The 14,925-nt window shown below is 34.3% G+C and overlaps 4 protein-coding genes across 4 annotated transcripts in view; 2 read left to right on the forward strand and 2 right to left on the reverse strand.

The window, feature by feature from the left end:
• CBG21749 overlaps positions 1-2,553 on the forward strand; it is a gene marked incomplete at both ends in the record, with an annotated part of 8,291 nt that extends 5,738 nt beyond the window's left edge. The window contains 2 exons of the mRNA XM_045235215.1: positions 1,687-2,165; positions 2,371-2,553. Of these exons, the coding sequence (XP_045097368.1) occupies positions 1,687-2,165; positions 2,371-2,553 (662 nt within the window). The remainder of the gene's footprint in view (positions 1-1,686; positions 2,166-2,370) is intronic.
• Positions 2,554-3,725: 1,172 nt separating this feature from the next.
• Positions 3,726-9,157, reverse strand: CBG26287 (the record flags this gene model as incomplete). The annotated part of the gene is made up of 7 exons (XM_045235216.1): positions 3,726-3,867; positions 3,968-4,103; positions 4,840-5,032; positions 5,076-5,289; positions 5,921-6,015; positions 6,272-6,523; positions 9,110-9,157. 7 exons carry the CDS (start codon positions 9,155-9,157, stop codon positions 3,726-3,728), a joined length of 1,080 nt encoding a protein of 359 aa, XP_045100473.1.
• A 1,294-nt stretch (positions 9,158-10,451) lies between these two features.
• On the forward strand, positions 10,452-14,901 carry CBG21747 (the record flags this gene model as incomplete). Its single annotated transcript, XM_002632938.1, is given in 14 exon segments — positions 10,452-10,495; positions 10,648-10,783; positions 11,598-11,688; positions 11,743-11,824; positions 12,097-12,211; positions 12,485-12,690; positions 12,877-12,886; positions 12,891-12,907; positions 13,498-13,665; positions 13,732-13,832; positions 13,882-13,975; positions 14,027-14,143; positions 14,358-14,584; positions 14,789-14,901. Coding segments are annotated over 14 exon segments (1,521 nt in total), but the record flags the coding sequence as incomplete, so codon positions are not given.
• Cbr-acc-2 overlaps positions 14,601-14,925 on the reverse strand; it is a gene marked incomplete at both ends in the record, with an annotated part of 9,610 nt that continues 9,285 nt past the window's right edge. The window contains one exon of the mRNA XM_045235217.1: positions 14,601-14,604. Coding sequence (XP_045097369.1) covers positions 14,601-14,604 — 4 coding nt within the window. The remainder of the gene's footprint in view (positions 14,605-14,925) is intronic.

Genomic DNA, 14,925 nt, shown 5'->3' on the forward strand with positions numbered 1-14,925 from the left:
TGCAAACGCGCTCGGCGGCTAACAGCGTTCCAATTTGGGACAGTTCGACAGTGCACAGTTCGAATTAGAACAGTTCGATTCTGTCCTTGTACTGTTTTGATACTTGTTCGAGAAAGACACTGTTCTGATTTGAATGAGTTCAACTTTAGGTCTGTTCGATTTTGAAAAATTTCGAAGTACCCTCGGGCAATTAGATAGAGATGAGCTAAAAATTATCGTAACCAGTTGAAATACTATTTTGGGGCGGAAGCTTCCCAGTCACTTTCACATAACAATGTGCTCTGCAGTTTTTCATGATTTATTTCAGACTGAAAACCACAAGGATTATCTGCGCTAGAAAACAACTTTATTAATATGAGATTTTTGATTAGTTGGACATTTTCTTTTTTGTTGATGTTAAAAATGAATTCTATATACCGTATTTCCTCTACGGTAGTTTAGACTGAATTTGAATAATTCTAATTTTATGTTAGCGCACCTTGTTTGAGTTAGTAAAATTTTTTGGTTTTTTTTTTAATTCAAAAAAACATTTTTCTCATTAATTGAAAATTTTTAAAATTTCCCCTATCGAAAATTCTTATAAATTTGTTTATTTTCGTCTTTGAATCTCAGTATTTTACCAAATGCCAAAACAATGAGTACAAAAATTAAATCCGAATTTTTTTCCTGTTTTTCGCTGTCTGTATATTTCCCAAGGGATTACTTGATATCAATGACACGATCGAATAAATATTTGAGAAAAGATTACTAGCTTTTCCGACAAAATTCAAGTTTGGCTTTCGGCATACTTGTAAAATTCCGGGCCGGCCTGCCAAAGCCCGGTCCCGGGCCCGGGCCTGGGCCGGGCCGGGCTTGAGGAAATTTTCAAGGCCCGGCCCGGAAGGCCCGGTGTCAAAAATTCTGTATTTTTGAGCCAAATTTTGAGCTCTCAATATAATTTTTCCATTTTTTTTCGTTTTTTCGGACTGTTTGTCTGTCTGATCAAAAAAGATCGAAAAACTCGAAAAAAAATTTTTTGGTAGAAAAAAAATCACATAAGGGTCCCCCCTTATGTGTTTTTTGAAAATTTCGAAACTAGTGAAATGACGGGCCCGCCGGGCCTCCGAATTTCCGGAAAAAGCCCGGCCCGGCCCGGCCCGTTACAAGTATGGCTTTCGGTCTTATGTCATGTCGTTGCTTTGAACCTTCCCTTTTGGAGGAGACCCAAATAAACAGATTGAGAACATTTCTACATAATTTTTTTCTGCTTCAGATATGTTATGAATTTTGCTATCTCTCCCAGAATTTGTTTCTCTTAAGCTAATTGTAAGTGTGTTTGAAAAATCAATTTCTTGAAAAATTTGAAAACAATACAGTTTTTATCAAGACACTCAAATGTTTTCAGTTCTAAATTTTTCAGCTATATCGGATATTGGGATTTCTAGGTATCGATCCAACTTCATTCCTTTTTGTAATTTTTGCCCACGTAAGCCAACTCTTGCAATAATTTTGAGAAATTCATAAAACTTCAAAAAGAACTCTCAGTTCTCAATTTTCTTGCCATTTGCAACAGTTTAAAGGTACTTTTACAAATTCCACTTAACTTTTTATAAATATTATTTTTCACTGTTTTATTTCTAGCTGAAATTTATTTAATTTTGGATCGCTTGTTTTTCGCTTGACGGTCTCAGTATACAACATTTTCAGACATCAAAAATCGGAAAAATCTGAAATCTTTAAAAATAGAGAAAATAATTGAAATTTTGAAAATAAAAAACGTTCTTATAAAAACTCAATCCCTGAATTTTGAATCATCAAGATTTTCAACAGACAATTCAAAAATGTCAACACCAGCGGATGACGAAGGATATGAAGAGATGGGCGGTCCCGCAGCTAACCCAGCAATTCCAGCATTTCCAGTCTCATCAAGCGGTGCTTCTCCAGCAGGAAACACAGGAGGAATCCCACAATTTCCAGTGGCCGGAGCCTCAGGATCTGCTGCTCCAGCATCCAAGGCATCGAAAATGGAAAATGGCGCAGGAGCATTTGTGGATCAGTCAAAAATGGATGGTAAAAGTAAAATGAAGGGTGGAAAAGGAGGCGGAGCTAGTAGAATGAGTGATGATGGAAAGAAAAATAACAAGAAGAAGAATAAGAAAAATTCGGAGAACTCGGAAAATGAAGGGGTGAGAGACAGTAAGCAACTTTGAGCCAGTTTATCTCGATTCCTGTGTGAGATATCAAAAAGTAGTTAACTGACAAAATATTTTTGATATTTTGATAAATCTTTTGTCAGTTGATCTTGTTTTGATATCTTTTACAAAAATAAAAATAAATTGATTAAAAAATAGAGTGTTCTTCGAAATCTAACATCCAAAAAATATTTTTCAGAGCCGTATGGAGAGTGCATCTCTAGCACCCGCTACCCATCGACCCAATTCATTGGATACTTGCCAATTGGCTATGGTCATATTCTTCGTTGTTCTAATCATTGCCATATCGACTCCAGTTCTTCTTACAGCCACTGGAAATGCTGAAATTGAATATATCAAGAAGGGATTGACAACACTTTAAAAGGAATAAAAAGAACTTGGATTAACTCGGAATTCATGTTTCGAAATAAAATGTGTTTCATAGTTTTTTTAAGTTTTGAGGTTTAATAATTTGTTGATATTTGTTGCTTTCAAACTCCAAATAATTCTGATTTATATTACTCATATCATGTAGGCATACATTTGAACTTTTCACAATCTGTCGAAATTGAAAAAAATTCAGATAAAATTACAATGGAAATTGAAAAAAAGAAACCGGTTTCTAGAAGCTGGCAAAAATCTGAAAGCCTTCAATTGTTCAATTTCTAGTTGCGCTTGTATTTATTGAAGCGCTTTAGTTTTTACATTGTTAGAAATGTTCCAGTTGTGCAAGATATGAAAATTTTTCTTTTATATGAATTTCTAAAATTTCTAAATTTTTTTTTGATTGTTAAAAAAGATTTATTTTTTGAAAGTCTGAAAATAAAACTTTCAATGGTTCAATGATAGCACATATTTTACATTGAAAGTATAGATGTGTTAACTTAACGCGAAACGAATTCGTATCCTGAAGATGTGGTAAAATAAAAGAAAAATCAATGGGAAACAATAAAAAAAGAAAAGTAAATTCTGAAAATCAAACTTTTTTTGCTTACTGTAGTTAAGACCTTCGGCCGGCGTTTCTCTTCCATACCTTCGATTTTTTGTATTTTAAAATTTTTTCATACAACACATGCCATGTCTGATGTTGTTAACTCGAAGGCCTATAAAGTTTTCTATTAGAAGACCTATAAAGTTATTATCTGGGCTGTTATATTCTATTAGAACAATTGCATGATCTTCTGGAACGGTGTGTTACTATTTTGATTAGTATAAATGAAATAAAATTTTTGGAAAATAACTTTTTTTTAAACACTATCCAAAAGTGGAACATTGGAATTTAAACAATCCTGATAACTTTGAGACAAAAATGTAACAGTCGAGTTATTTAAAAGCATACCACTTGGCATATCTCTTGAAAACAAATAGAAAATGAGTCGATTGGAATTAGAGAGATTGTGTGGCTGATTAATAGATTCAGGAATAAAAGTGACAGTAGGAAACGACGACGACACAGTCTGAAATGTTTTTTGTCCAGTTATATCTTCATACATCAAAGATATCTTCATACATCAAAGATCGAAAAAAATATAAATGAACAATTAGAAACAGTACTTACTTAAAGACAAAGAACACCGCCAGAACAGAAGCTAGACATGAAGCAATTTTGGAAAACAGTATACTTTCCATTGGGGAGTACGGTAGCATCGTTTTGATCATCTCCATTTCTCCGGAATTTAGACAAGATTGAAAGTATCTTAAAGTTTTCACAGTTAATTTTTTCTGTTTTAAAAGCTTCTGAATATCTAGATGTAATTATATTCTTTGCTTTCTGGAATTCAATCACATATACTTACAGCAAAAACGTTAATGCTGTCATTTTTCTGAGAAACGGTCGAATTTTGATAGGATGTCCAAGAGATTCGATGGCATTTTGAGGGACACGATTCACATAGAGAATGTCATAAACCAGAGCGTCGCACGGTGGTGGTTCTGAGATAATTGATTAAGCTCCATTATTTTGGTTCTAATAAGAGCTATCAAAAAATGTTCAACAGATAAATTTGGTGATATTATGATAAACTTTTTATCAGTTGACTTTTAGAGAAATGGAAATAATTGAGCTCAACTTGCAAGTATAGATCCGTTCTTGAGTGATTGAATATTAAATAAATTGTACTTCTTACAGAATTTTTCCAAATTTCAGAGGAAAAAAAAACGAAAACTCGGTTTCAAAACATTCATAGAACACTTTTCGAAATAAATTGTTTACTAAATGTATGAAACGACGATTTATTTTTGAAAAGTGTAAAAATTAGGCACTGAAATGATAGTTTTGCCACTTGAAAACATCTTAGCTCGCTCTATGTTCAAAATTTAAATTAAAGGTGGGGGGACATGAAAAAAATAATGTTCTAGAAATTTTGTTTGAATATGCCTCTCGAGGAGTTGAACGTGTGGGACGAGGATTGAGGGTGCGGCGCCGCTACCGACTGAGCTACACGGGCAAAGAGAAAGCGGTCGCCCGATTGCATTCATAAAGGCGAGGACGACATCTGTACGCAGAGTGACATTAAGCGTTGTACACCGTCACGGTAGAATGCATACTCTGGCCCCAAAAATCCCCCGTAAAATCTCCTGTCCCACACCTTTAAAAGCTAAAACATTGATCATGTAAATGTCCATATTTCAATTCATGACCCCCTGAAACATTGAAAAAATATCTTACCATTTTGCCCGAATTTGTTCAAAATCCATTTAACCTTTTCAATATCCCTCCGAACAATACAATGAACCAATTGCCATGGACAAGCTAATGCATAAATCGAAATAATCATAGTGATAATGAGCATGTACTGAGTCTCCGCCATATCACTGTCCTTTTTGAACAACAACAAAGTCACAAACATAAATCCATTGCTCTGAACAAAATATCTTGAAGCCTGCCAAAAAAAGGAAATTTACCAAATAATAAGCCAATCCGATTGCATAAACTCTATATTTCCCTTGTCCGGACTCAAAAGCAGCTTGAATCGCAATGATACTGAGAGATTTCGAGTGAATCGATAAGATTACAAATGCAATTCGATCGAGAAAATTGAAAAGGAATGCCTGGGAAAGAAGAAAACTGGCGACGATGAGTATAGTAAAGGTGATGATGGATTTGTGGAACGACCATCTGAGGAAATGCAAAAAATTGTGTTTCAAAAGTATGCTAAATTTTTTTTTTTTTTTTTTTTTTTTAATTTTTTTTTATTCTCCAAGTAACAATTTGAATCGGATAATTTTTTCATATTTGTGATGTAAATTAAAAATTTATGTATATGAAATAGCAAAAAGACATCACATTTTGTAAGCTAAAAGATGAAGAGGAAACAGAAAATTATTCAAAAATCTCGATTTAAAAAAAGGATTCCACAAAAAATTTGAATCTAATAGCTTTCAGCATTTTACAGTCGGAGAAACAGGACTGTCAGCTGAGCTACGCTGCCGAAACTAATGATAGCTGTATGATGGGGTTTATTAAAGGAATACGGTAGACACACAAAAAGGTATAAACATCAATCACTTCAGGCAAGTTCACGTACGGTCGCTTCAACAAAACTCCAACAATTCTCGTTCAAAGCTAAAATGTAAAACACACAATCTTGCCTAACGAGCTCACGAACAATATAATCATTCTTGGAAACATCTAAAAAATACTAGTGAAACAGTATCCGTTTTAATAAAAAAAATTCGGTAACTACATGACCCCAAATTCTGAATCCTTGTTTTTTTTTAAACTAATACGTCAGTATTCAAAGATTAACCTCGCAATCAGAACTGCTACCACACAACCAACCATCGCCGATATATTATTCAGAATCGCCAACGTTGTTAGATCCATTCCTCCATTACTCGTAATCTGAAACAAGGTTTTCCTGATTGAATTTTTTGCTATAATTACATTAAAATCTTGAGTGTTTGATCCCATTAATTTTGATTTCTGTTTCAAAAGTTATCAAAAAAAATTGAAACCGAGATAAATTTAAAAAATATTGAAACCGAGATAAATTAAAAATAAAACGGATGATAAATGGACCAAAAACAAGCACTTGTATACCCTAAATTGAGAATGTACAACTGAAAGGGTCATCGTGAAATAGAATTACAAAACTCACATATTTTCCATTTTCATCAATGACACTTGGTATTTCTGGTGACACGATCCTTCCCCGATCGTCCATATAAACATGTTCATTTTTCGAGAAAATCAAAAAGTTGTCCATTTCGTTCAAATGATTAAAAACCGCAAAAACCAGAACGTTCATTGCCAAACTGATCAAATAGTATGGAGAATGGGGACCAAGAATTGAATAAATATCACTGATGGTTTTTCGAGATTCTTCGGTTCGGATTATTGTTTGGGTGGTCTGGAAAAAAAAGAAACCGGAGCTGACAGAGAGCTTAAATTTCAGTTATTTTTTGAAGCTTTCAGTTTGTAATTGCAAAAATCAGGTGATTTATACACAAAGTTCAAACATACATTTGCTGAAATATTAGGTTGAGCGAAAAGTCTTTGTGATTTTTTGAATTTTTTTCGGAACAAAATTTATTCAAAGAACACAGAATTCAATGTGTGATATATTCACCAATAGTGTATATGACTCCTTGCCAACGCGATAGAAGTGGAGCAATTCCTTTAGCGTAGAACTCGGTGGACTGGGAAGCGGAAACGTCATCCAACCACGTTTTTTTACATCCTTTCTATCATGGAACTTTCGCCTAACAAGGAGATTTTTCAAGGAACGGATAAGTTGCTATTCTGTTAGGGCCAGGTCTATTGAATACGGTGGATGACAGAAGACCTTGACTCCCAGCATCTGGAGCATCTGACGGGTCTTCAAAGTAGTGGGTGTTCTTGCATCGTTATGAATCATCAACAAGCTGGAATTTTTCGGGCGATTTAATCAATAAGCCTTTGATGTTTTTTCCATTTGAGTTCTGTTGAGGTTCGCATGGATAATGACGCCGCCTAGAAGAAGTCTTCTGTAGATCACGCCTTCTCTGTCACACCAAATGGAAAATATAACTTTTTCACGTGAAGTTCTCCTTTGATGCCCGTTTTTGCGGTTTCCTTGGCCGGAACTCATCGTCCTTTTCTACTCGTCCCCAGTAATAATATTCTCAACCCAATTGATGCTACATTTCTTAGTAAGCCAAGAATGTGCCAAGTCGCAACACAATGGTTTTAGTTAATCCGTCAAAAGGGGAGGGGCGAATTGAAAAATCTTTGGCAACCTTCCACAGTCATGAAGATGATCAATGATGATTCTTTGAGGATGGTTGAGACTTGCTGCAAGCTCGCGTGACGTTACTCTTGGTTCTTCTTCTAGCGCTCTAGAGGTATCCTCGTTGAGATCAACACGTGGTAGGCCAGACATCTTAGATCGTAGTTTTTTTCGGAGAATCTTTTGAACCAAAACTTTATTGTAGTGTAGGACATATAGTGCTGGCCTAACACTGTACACAATTTACGACAAGCTACGCTGCAATTGTGACCTTGGAGAAACCCGCACAAAAAAGCACCCCTGAGAGCATGATGGTCTCTGGGCAAATTCTCGGTCTTTATGGACGCCGTCGGTAACTTTAACAAATCTTTCAAGCATGCACAACTAGTACTACAATATAGAAAAAACAGAATAATAAAAAAGTTAAATCAACGCTGAGATATGACGGTCCAAAAAAAAATTACAAAGACTTTTCGCTCAACCTAATATAAGCAATATAAGAAAAAAAATTTGATTTTCAGAACATCTCGAAACAGTGAAGTTCAAAATGCATTTTGAAAGTTTGGGTTATAATGGCACCTAATACAAAAATGTATCTTTTCAAAAACCTCTTTCCTCTCCACCTCGATTTTCGCCTTTTTTTTGACTAGCCATTCCTGGAAGAATAGAAACGTGAACTTTGGAAAATCTTTGGAACTTTATGTATTCTTAATTTTAATTTCTGAAAAATATCATAGTTTACCCACCTAATTTGGAGTATTGGCCACACGGAAATTTTCACGCGAATACGAATAATACAAAATATCCAAACGAACAAAAATAAAAGAGGAGAACGATTAACTACAACGGAAATTGAGATGATCAAAGTTATCAGCCACTCTAGAAGACAAAACACATCTAGCAAAATAATTCTTGGAAATATAGGAAATTATTATCCTAGTTCAAAAAATAATTTGTAGATGACCGTGTGCTAAAACTATTGTAACCTAAAAAATTCTTTTTTTTTCCGTTTTTAGGCTTCTTTTTCTCTTTTTCCTCCTTTTTTCAGGTTTGTTGTACGTCAATGTCATCAGTTTGAAAAGACTAATATAGTAATCTGAAAACCATTCGAAACAGAAGTTTTAGTTCCGGATCCGAAAATCATTTTCCTGTTTCAGTACTTTTTCAAATGGTTCCTATTAGAGCTGCCAACTAGTACAACTGGATAAAACTGTCCCCAGGCAATAATGATCCGCCCCCCCCCAAAATAGCTCGCAACAGAAATTCAACTATCTGTAAAAAAACAATTTTATCGCTTATATATTTTCATGTTTCATTTTGGTGTTTTCACATTGAAACCACTTTTTTAATAATGATTTATCTGAATAAATATTCTTCTGAAAACATTTTCTAACCCATCCATACACCAATCAATCTATTAGGACTAACTCTTGCGGGTTAGTCCTTCTTAGCTTCGTTTTATCATTTTCCTTTCCCGGTTCCCATCACTCTTTATTTATCTTCAAATCTTCGAATAAACGAAAATATATATAATCTAACTGGTTTAAAAAATTCATTCATATGCATGTTTCAAAAATATCTCTACTTCAAGCGTAAACTACATTCTCTTTTTTCATCAGAAGAATCTGTCAGTCAGAAAAAATCATCTCCCCGTAACAGCAAAAGTTTGGACTCGACAACAAATAAGATGTTACAAATCATCTTATCACATTTCTTCGAATTTTTCACCTCACCATGACGATTTCTTGTCCTTGTATGAATATTCAGACCGCCCATCTTTTCTTTTTGAGATGACTCAACCTAACTCCTTTATTATTATTTTTCATTTCTTTTTTTTTTCGTACCATGAACTCTCTAACCTATTCTATTGTTCTCGTTTTCCTTAGAGCTTGAGAGCTTTCGCTTATGATATGCTCATATTTTCCATATTTTCTTCCCCTTGTGATAAGAGATTACCTTCCTTAAAGTCTTTTTAGGTTCAAAAAGTATCCAGAACATTCTCTGAACCTTCTAGTCTTACTAATCTTAAGGAGTCCTTAGTCACATTTAAAGAAAAATAAAGATTAGACTTTGATTTGATCAACACAAAAACTATAAATTATCAGAGGCGAAGTACGTCAGTAACTGCATATAAAAAGACTAAAATTTACCACAATATATATTTTTTCAGTTTTTCAGAAAAATGACTATTTTCCATTCGACTATTCCATTTGTCTACGACACGACTACATTGATGACGGCGACTGTTTTGATGGTTTCGGTGGGTTTTTCAAAATCTGTTTTTGGGATATGTTTCGAATGTGAAGTTTTAAATATGTTTCGAATGTGAATGTTTCGAATGTGAAGTTTTAAATAATTTAGGTTTGAATCAGGAGAAACACATTTGTGTTTCAAATAATTGATGTTTCAAACGAATTGTAAGAAAGTCAACATTGATAAGAGAGCAGTACTGAATGGGAGAGGTTTTCGTCTGCATTTGGACGTGATGGTGTTTACAGAAACTACAGTTGAGAAACTGGTTGGTACAGTACAGTACTTATTTCTGTAAAAACCAGCACGTTATGTTGCAAACAACAAATTTATTTTAAATGTTTTCCTTTTCAGCGAATCTTCTGTCCTAAAATTTTAAAACTCCTTTGACGGGAGAGACCATAACCGACTATTACCGAATCAACCAAACAGATTAGCCTAGGAATTACAATTCTGAAAAAAATCCATGTTGTTTTTGAAATATGCTAACTAACTATTTTTCTGTTTCTAAAATGGCAAAAATAGGTTTCGATTTTTTCTTCGGAGATTGGTCTCGTTTTATTCTATGTGAACTTTTTGTCCAAAAGAGACAGTCTGCTTGAAAATGGATTTTGCTAGCCTTACAATAGGCTTATGAATGAATTTCTAACAAAATGTTGTCTAACAACAATTCTTGATCCTAAAACCAAAAAAAAATTATCAGGTTGGTTTCGCCGGTCTCCTGTCAAACTTCCTTGCCATGTTCGTCATTTACCGTAACCCTCTTCTACACAACACATTTGGTCTTTTATGTTTCTCTCATTTGGTTTCAAATGTCGGAATGCTTTTCTGCTTTACCACATGGCCAGTAGCAATGATTTTGAAGTTAGTCTGAGGAAAACGGAAAAAATGTCCCAAAAAATTAATGAAGCAGTTTTCAGCTAGACCAGAATCTGAATTTGAATTTGGTAAAGCTTTAGCTCTGATGACATTTCAGAAAATAAAAAAACGGATTGGTAAAACAGTAAAATTTTCAGCCAAGACAACAGTTTGGCTCATAGCGTTACTGGAAAACGATTCGGGCAGTGTACAATAATTTTCTGGTGGAGTTGTATTATTGCTCATTTGGCTATATCCATCAATCGATATGTGTCAATTGTGTTTCCTATAAAGGTATACCTTTTATAAATGTAGAATTCTGGAGTTTTTAAAAAGTCAAAAGATACTCGTTAGTGTACTTGTGATTAAAGAATCAAAAAATGAAGGATCAAAAAATCGGTTACTGGTGGGAAATATATGATGAACTTGAAACAGTAAAATAATAACATTATCATCTGATTTCGAAAATGGTTTATCTCGGTTCCTATTAGAGATATCAAAAAGTGGTCGACTGATAAAACGTTGATGATATCATGGCAAACATTTTATCAGTTGATTACTTTTTGATATCTCATTGGGACGGAGATATTTGAGCTCAAAGTGCACATATAAGGTGGGAATCTATTAGAATAGTTATGGCATAGACAGATTTCATAAATTACTTTCCTGGTTCGCTTTTAAGCTTTCAAGTAGGTGAGACTTGGGAAAGAATGCAGACAACCAGATACTCCGATTGTCTTCGGCTCAATATCTTCGAAAATTTTCTGATCGGCTTTTTGATTTTTGATAGGTCTTGCTGGAAAGATCAATCAATCGGTTACTAAGCAGTTGATCAGAAATATGTGATATGCTTGAAGCAGTAAAATTATCGTATAGTTTCATAATTTCGTTAAAACTATGCCCAAAAATTATCTAATGAAACACCAGCTCTATTATCTCAATTTCTATAGGATATATCAAAAAGGGATCGACTGATGAAATGTTGGTCATAATATCAACAACATTTTATCAATTGACACGTTTTTGAAATCACTTACAGATATGGAGATAATTGAGCTCAAAGAGTGTGGTCGATCTAGAAGATGAATTTTACTAAAAACTTTTTCAGTCCTACATTTGGTTCACTGTTCCCAACACCAAATACGCGATATTTTGTATTTGGCTCATTGGTTTTCTGGTCACAATTCCATATTTTTGGCGTACGTCATCCTTGATCTATCAGGAACAAAAAAAAACAGAATAACATCTTCCAGATGACACATGCTACGTGGCATTTAATGCCCACACTTTCCAATGGACCTATGCAGAGGATCCGTGCGGACAGTTTCTGTCATTGTGAGTAGTTACAGTAATTCAAAGACTAGTATCGACACGGATATGAATTCAAAAATTTGTTTTGGATTTGAAATTATGTTTGTGAAATAGGAAACTTTCTAAAATCTTTAAAAATCTTTCTCAACTTTGAGCTCAATTATCCTTTAAGAGATATCAAAAATGTGTCAACTAATTAAATGTAGTTTAGATTATCACAAACATTTTATCAGTTTACAAATTATTGATATCTCTTATAGGAACGGAGATAATTGATCGCAAGCAGAAATTTTCAGATTCGATTTCATCGGCGGTGTCATACTGTGTTCCTTCGCTTTCACTATCGATATGCTAACTTTGTTCCGGCTCAGAGAAGCTAATAATGTAATTTTTCATTTTTTCGGAAGTTTGGTTACCGTAAAACCTGTGATAGAAGGGCTCTTAACTTTTAACTTTGAGACAATTTATCTCGATTCCTGTTAAAATTATCAAAAATTTGTCAACTGATAAAATATTGGAAATACAAGAAACAATTCATCAATTGACTATTTTTTGGTACGGCCTCAAAGTTTGGGGAGATTCAATTAGAGTGTGCACGGCAACTATTATATGTCCCTTTAAATGATATCAAAAACCTGATAGCTTAATAAAAATGTGTTGAATACAAGGGAATAATATTTTCAGATCATCGGAATAAGTACTCAAACCGCGGCCGAAGCCACGAAACGTCGAAAAACCGAAATCCGATTTTTCACACAAGCCTTCACACAATGCATCGTATTCTGTATTTGCCTACTGTCGTTTCACATTTTCACACTTTTATCTGATAGTGTCTGGTGGCAGTTTTCAATGGTTACAATGATATGGATTTTGGCACATTCGCTTGATGGGTAATTTGTTGTATACCGCTGTTGCTCTTTGAGCTCAATTATCTCGATTACTGTGAAAGATATAGAAAATTCGTCATCTGGTAAAATGTTGCCGATTTTATGAAAATCATTTTTTCAGTTGACAAAATTTCTATATCTCTCATAGGAACCGAGATAATTAAGCTCAAAGTACAAGCATTCGTTTAGAGCAAATACGGTAGATTATTGTCTTAAAAAGGTATTTTTCAGCTTGATCGTTGTCCTATTCCACTTCCGTTTCTCACTTTGCAAAAACAAACTTCTGACGTCTACAATGATGCTAAATTCGTCGACAAACAACCGCGGAGAAGTCACTCAAGCGCCAACTCCCGCAAAATTCTAATCTATGCAATTTCGCGTCAAAGTGTGTGTTCCTCTGCGATGGTGTTTGCGGACATGCAGAAATTTCAATCATATTTTCTCTATTTTTTTTTTCGTTTTTTCTCTTATAAAATCGTTGAATTCGCTTGTTTCGAGGGAAAAAGTACACGGACATCAAAAACGACAATAATAGGAGTAAAATGAGACAGAAAATTAGTGTGGAAAACCTGATTCATGTGAGAAATTTGACGACAAAAAAATTAATCGCAAAATAAATTCTTAAAAATCGAAAAAAAGCTTGAATAAACTCAGTTTCTTGTTTACTAAAAAAGAAAGAATTTCAAGTTTCTGGAAACTTCCTCCCTAACCCCCTTTTCTCCCTTTTTCTTTCTCTTTCTCTTCCACCTGCCGTTTTACTCATTTGCATAATTTTCTACCTTTTTCCACCCCGAAAAATTGATTTTTCAGCACAAAAATGATGTTCCAAACGTTTCTAACAATGATATCAATGGCGAATTCCATTCACACCGATGAACAAATACGAAAAAACATAGAAAACGAGGCGAATCGATTTCAAGTGGACCCATTTCCCCTAGGATTGAGTTGCACCGTCGAGAGTTCCATACAGAGAGCAGAGTAAGGAGAATGCCGGAATTTTTAGAAAAAAATTCTAAAAAATTACAAAAAAAATCGATTTTCCAGAAATTATTTCCTCGAGACCTGCCCGCTAAGCTATGATCCAATTTGCGACGATCCCATATTCAATAAGTACCAGGAATTCGAGTATCGCTGTCGATTTCCAGGTTTTTCTATCGATTTTTAGGCCGAAAATTACAAAAGAATCGCATTTAGTTTGGTCAAATACCGTACTACAAATTAACTCCTCAAATTTCATGGATCTCATCAAGATGCGCGATTATTACGGTAGAGATTGGTGTATGGTTGTGTGAGTTTTTTTCTAAATTTCGAAAAAAAGAAAAAAAATGTAAATTTCCAGATTATTTCACTCGCCGAGCTGTCCATTCTCCTCTCGGTTGGCTGCTCATTTCAATGAGATTCCGAAAAAATTCCAGAATTTAATTTCTGTCGCTGTCGATGCTTCAGACTTTACAAAGTACATTTTTAGCGCATTTTTTGGGTGGAGAACGCGAAATTTTGATTTTTTGATTGAAAAAATCCCGGAATTAGTAGTAATTTGCTGGAAAAAATTGACGAATTTCAGAGTTTTATATTCAAAAAATCGTTGAAAAATCTCAAATTTTCATTAATTTTTTGTCTTAATTTCAGTCTTTTTAGACAAAATTCCATTTATTTTTTAAAATTTCCAGATCGCACCGCTTGAATTTCCGTTACGGCGTTTCTGGCACCCCAACCGTCCTTCTCTGGGTCAATGGAATCGGTGTGGCTCGAATGGGAATTAAGGATTTGAGTTTGGAAAGTATTAAGGATTTGATCACTTCTCATACGGATTTACAAGAAATTCGAGAGAAAAACGATGAGACGAGAGAGGATAATATTCCAGAGAGATTATTCGAATTGGGAGCCAAATTAGAGGGTGAGACTTGCTGAAATTATCTGGAAGTTTGGAGAAAAAGTGACCTGAAATCGCCAGAAATTCAACAAAATAAATTTCTGAAACGTTTTAAAATTTCCTGAAATTTTTGTATCCAAAAAGTTGAAATTGTGACCTGAAATTGACGGGAATTCCCTAAAAATCATTGAAAATTGATTTCTAAAAATTGAAAAAAAAATGTTCCAGATGTCTCCGTCGACGTGAAGGAGAACACAATCATGAACATTCTCTACGTACTTTTGTGCATTCTCGTTTGTACTATCAGTGAGTCTTTTAAAATCGAATTTCGGTCATTTTTAGGTGGCGGTCTAACTTTTGCAAGT

This window comes from Caenorhabditis briggsae, assembly GCF_000004555.2.
Source record: "Caenorhabditis briggsae complete genome, chrIV, whole genome shotgun sequence".
NCBI classification, from domain to species: Eukaryota; Metazoa; Nematoda; class Chromadorea; order Rhabditida; family Rhabditidae; genus Caenorhabditis; species Caenorhabditis briggsae.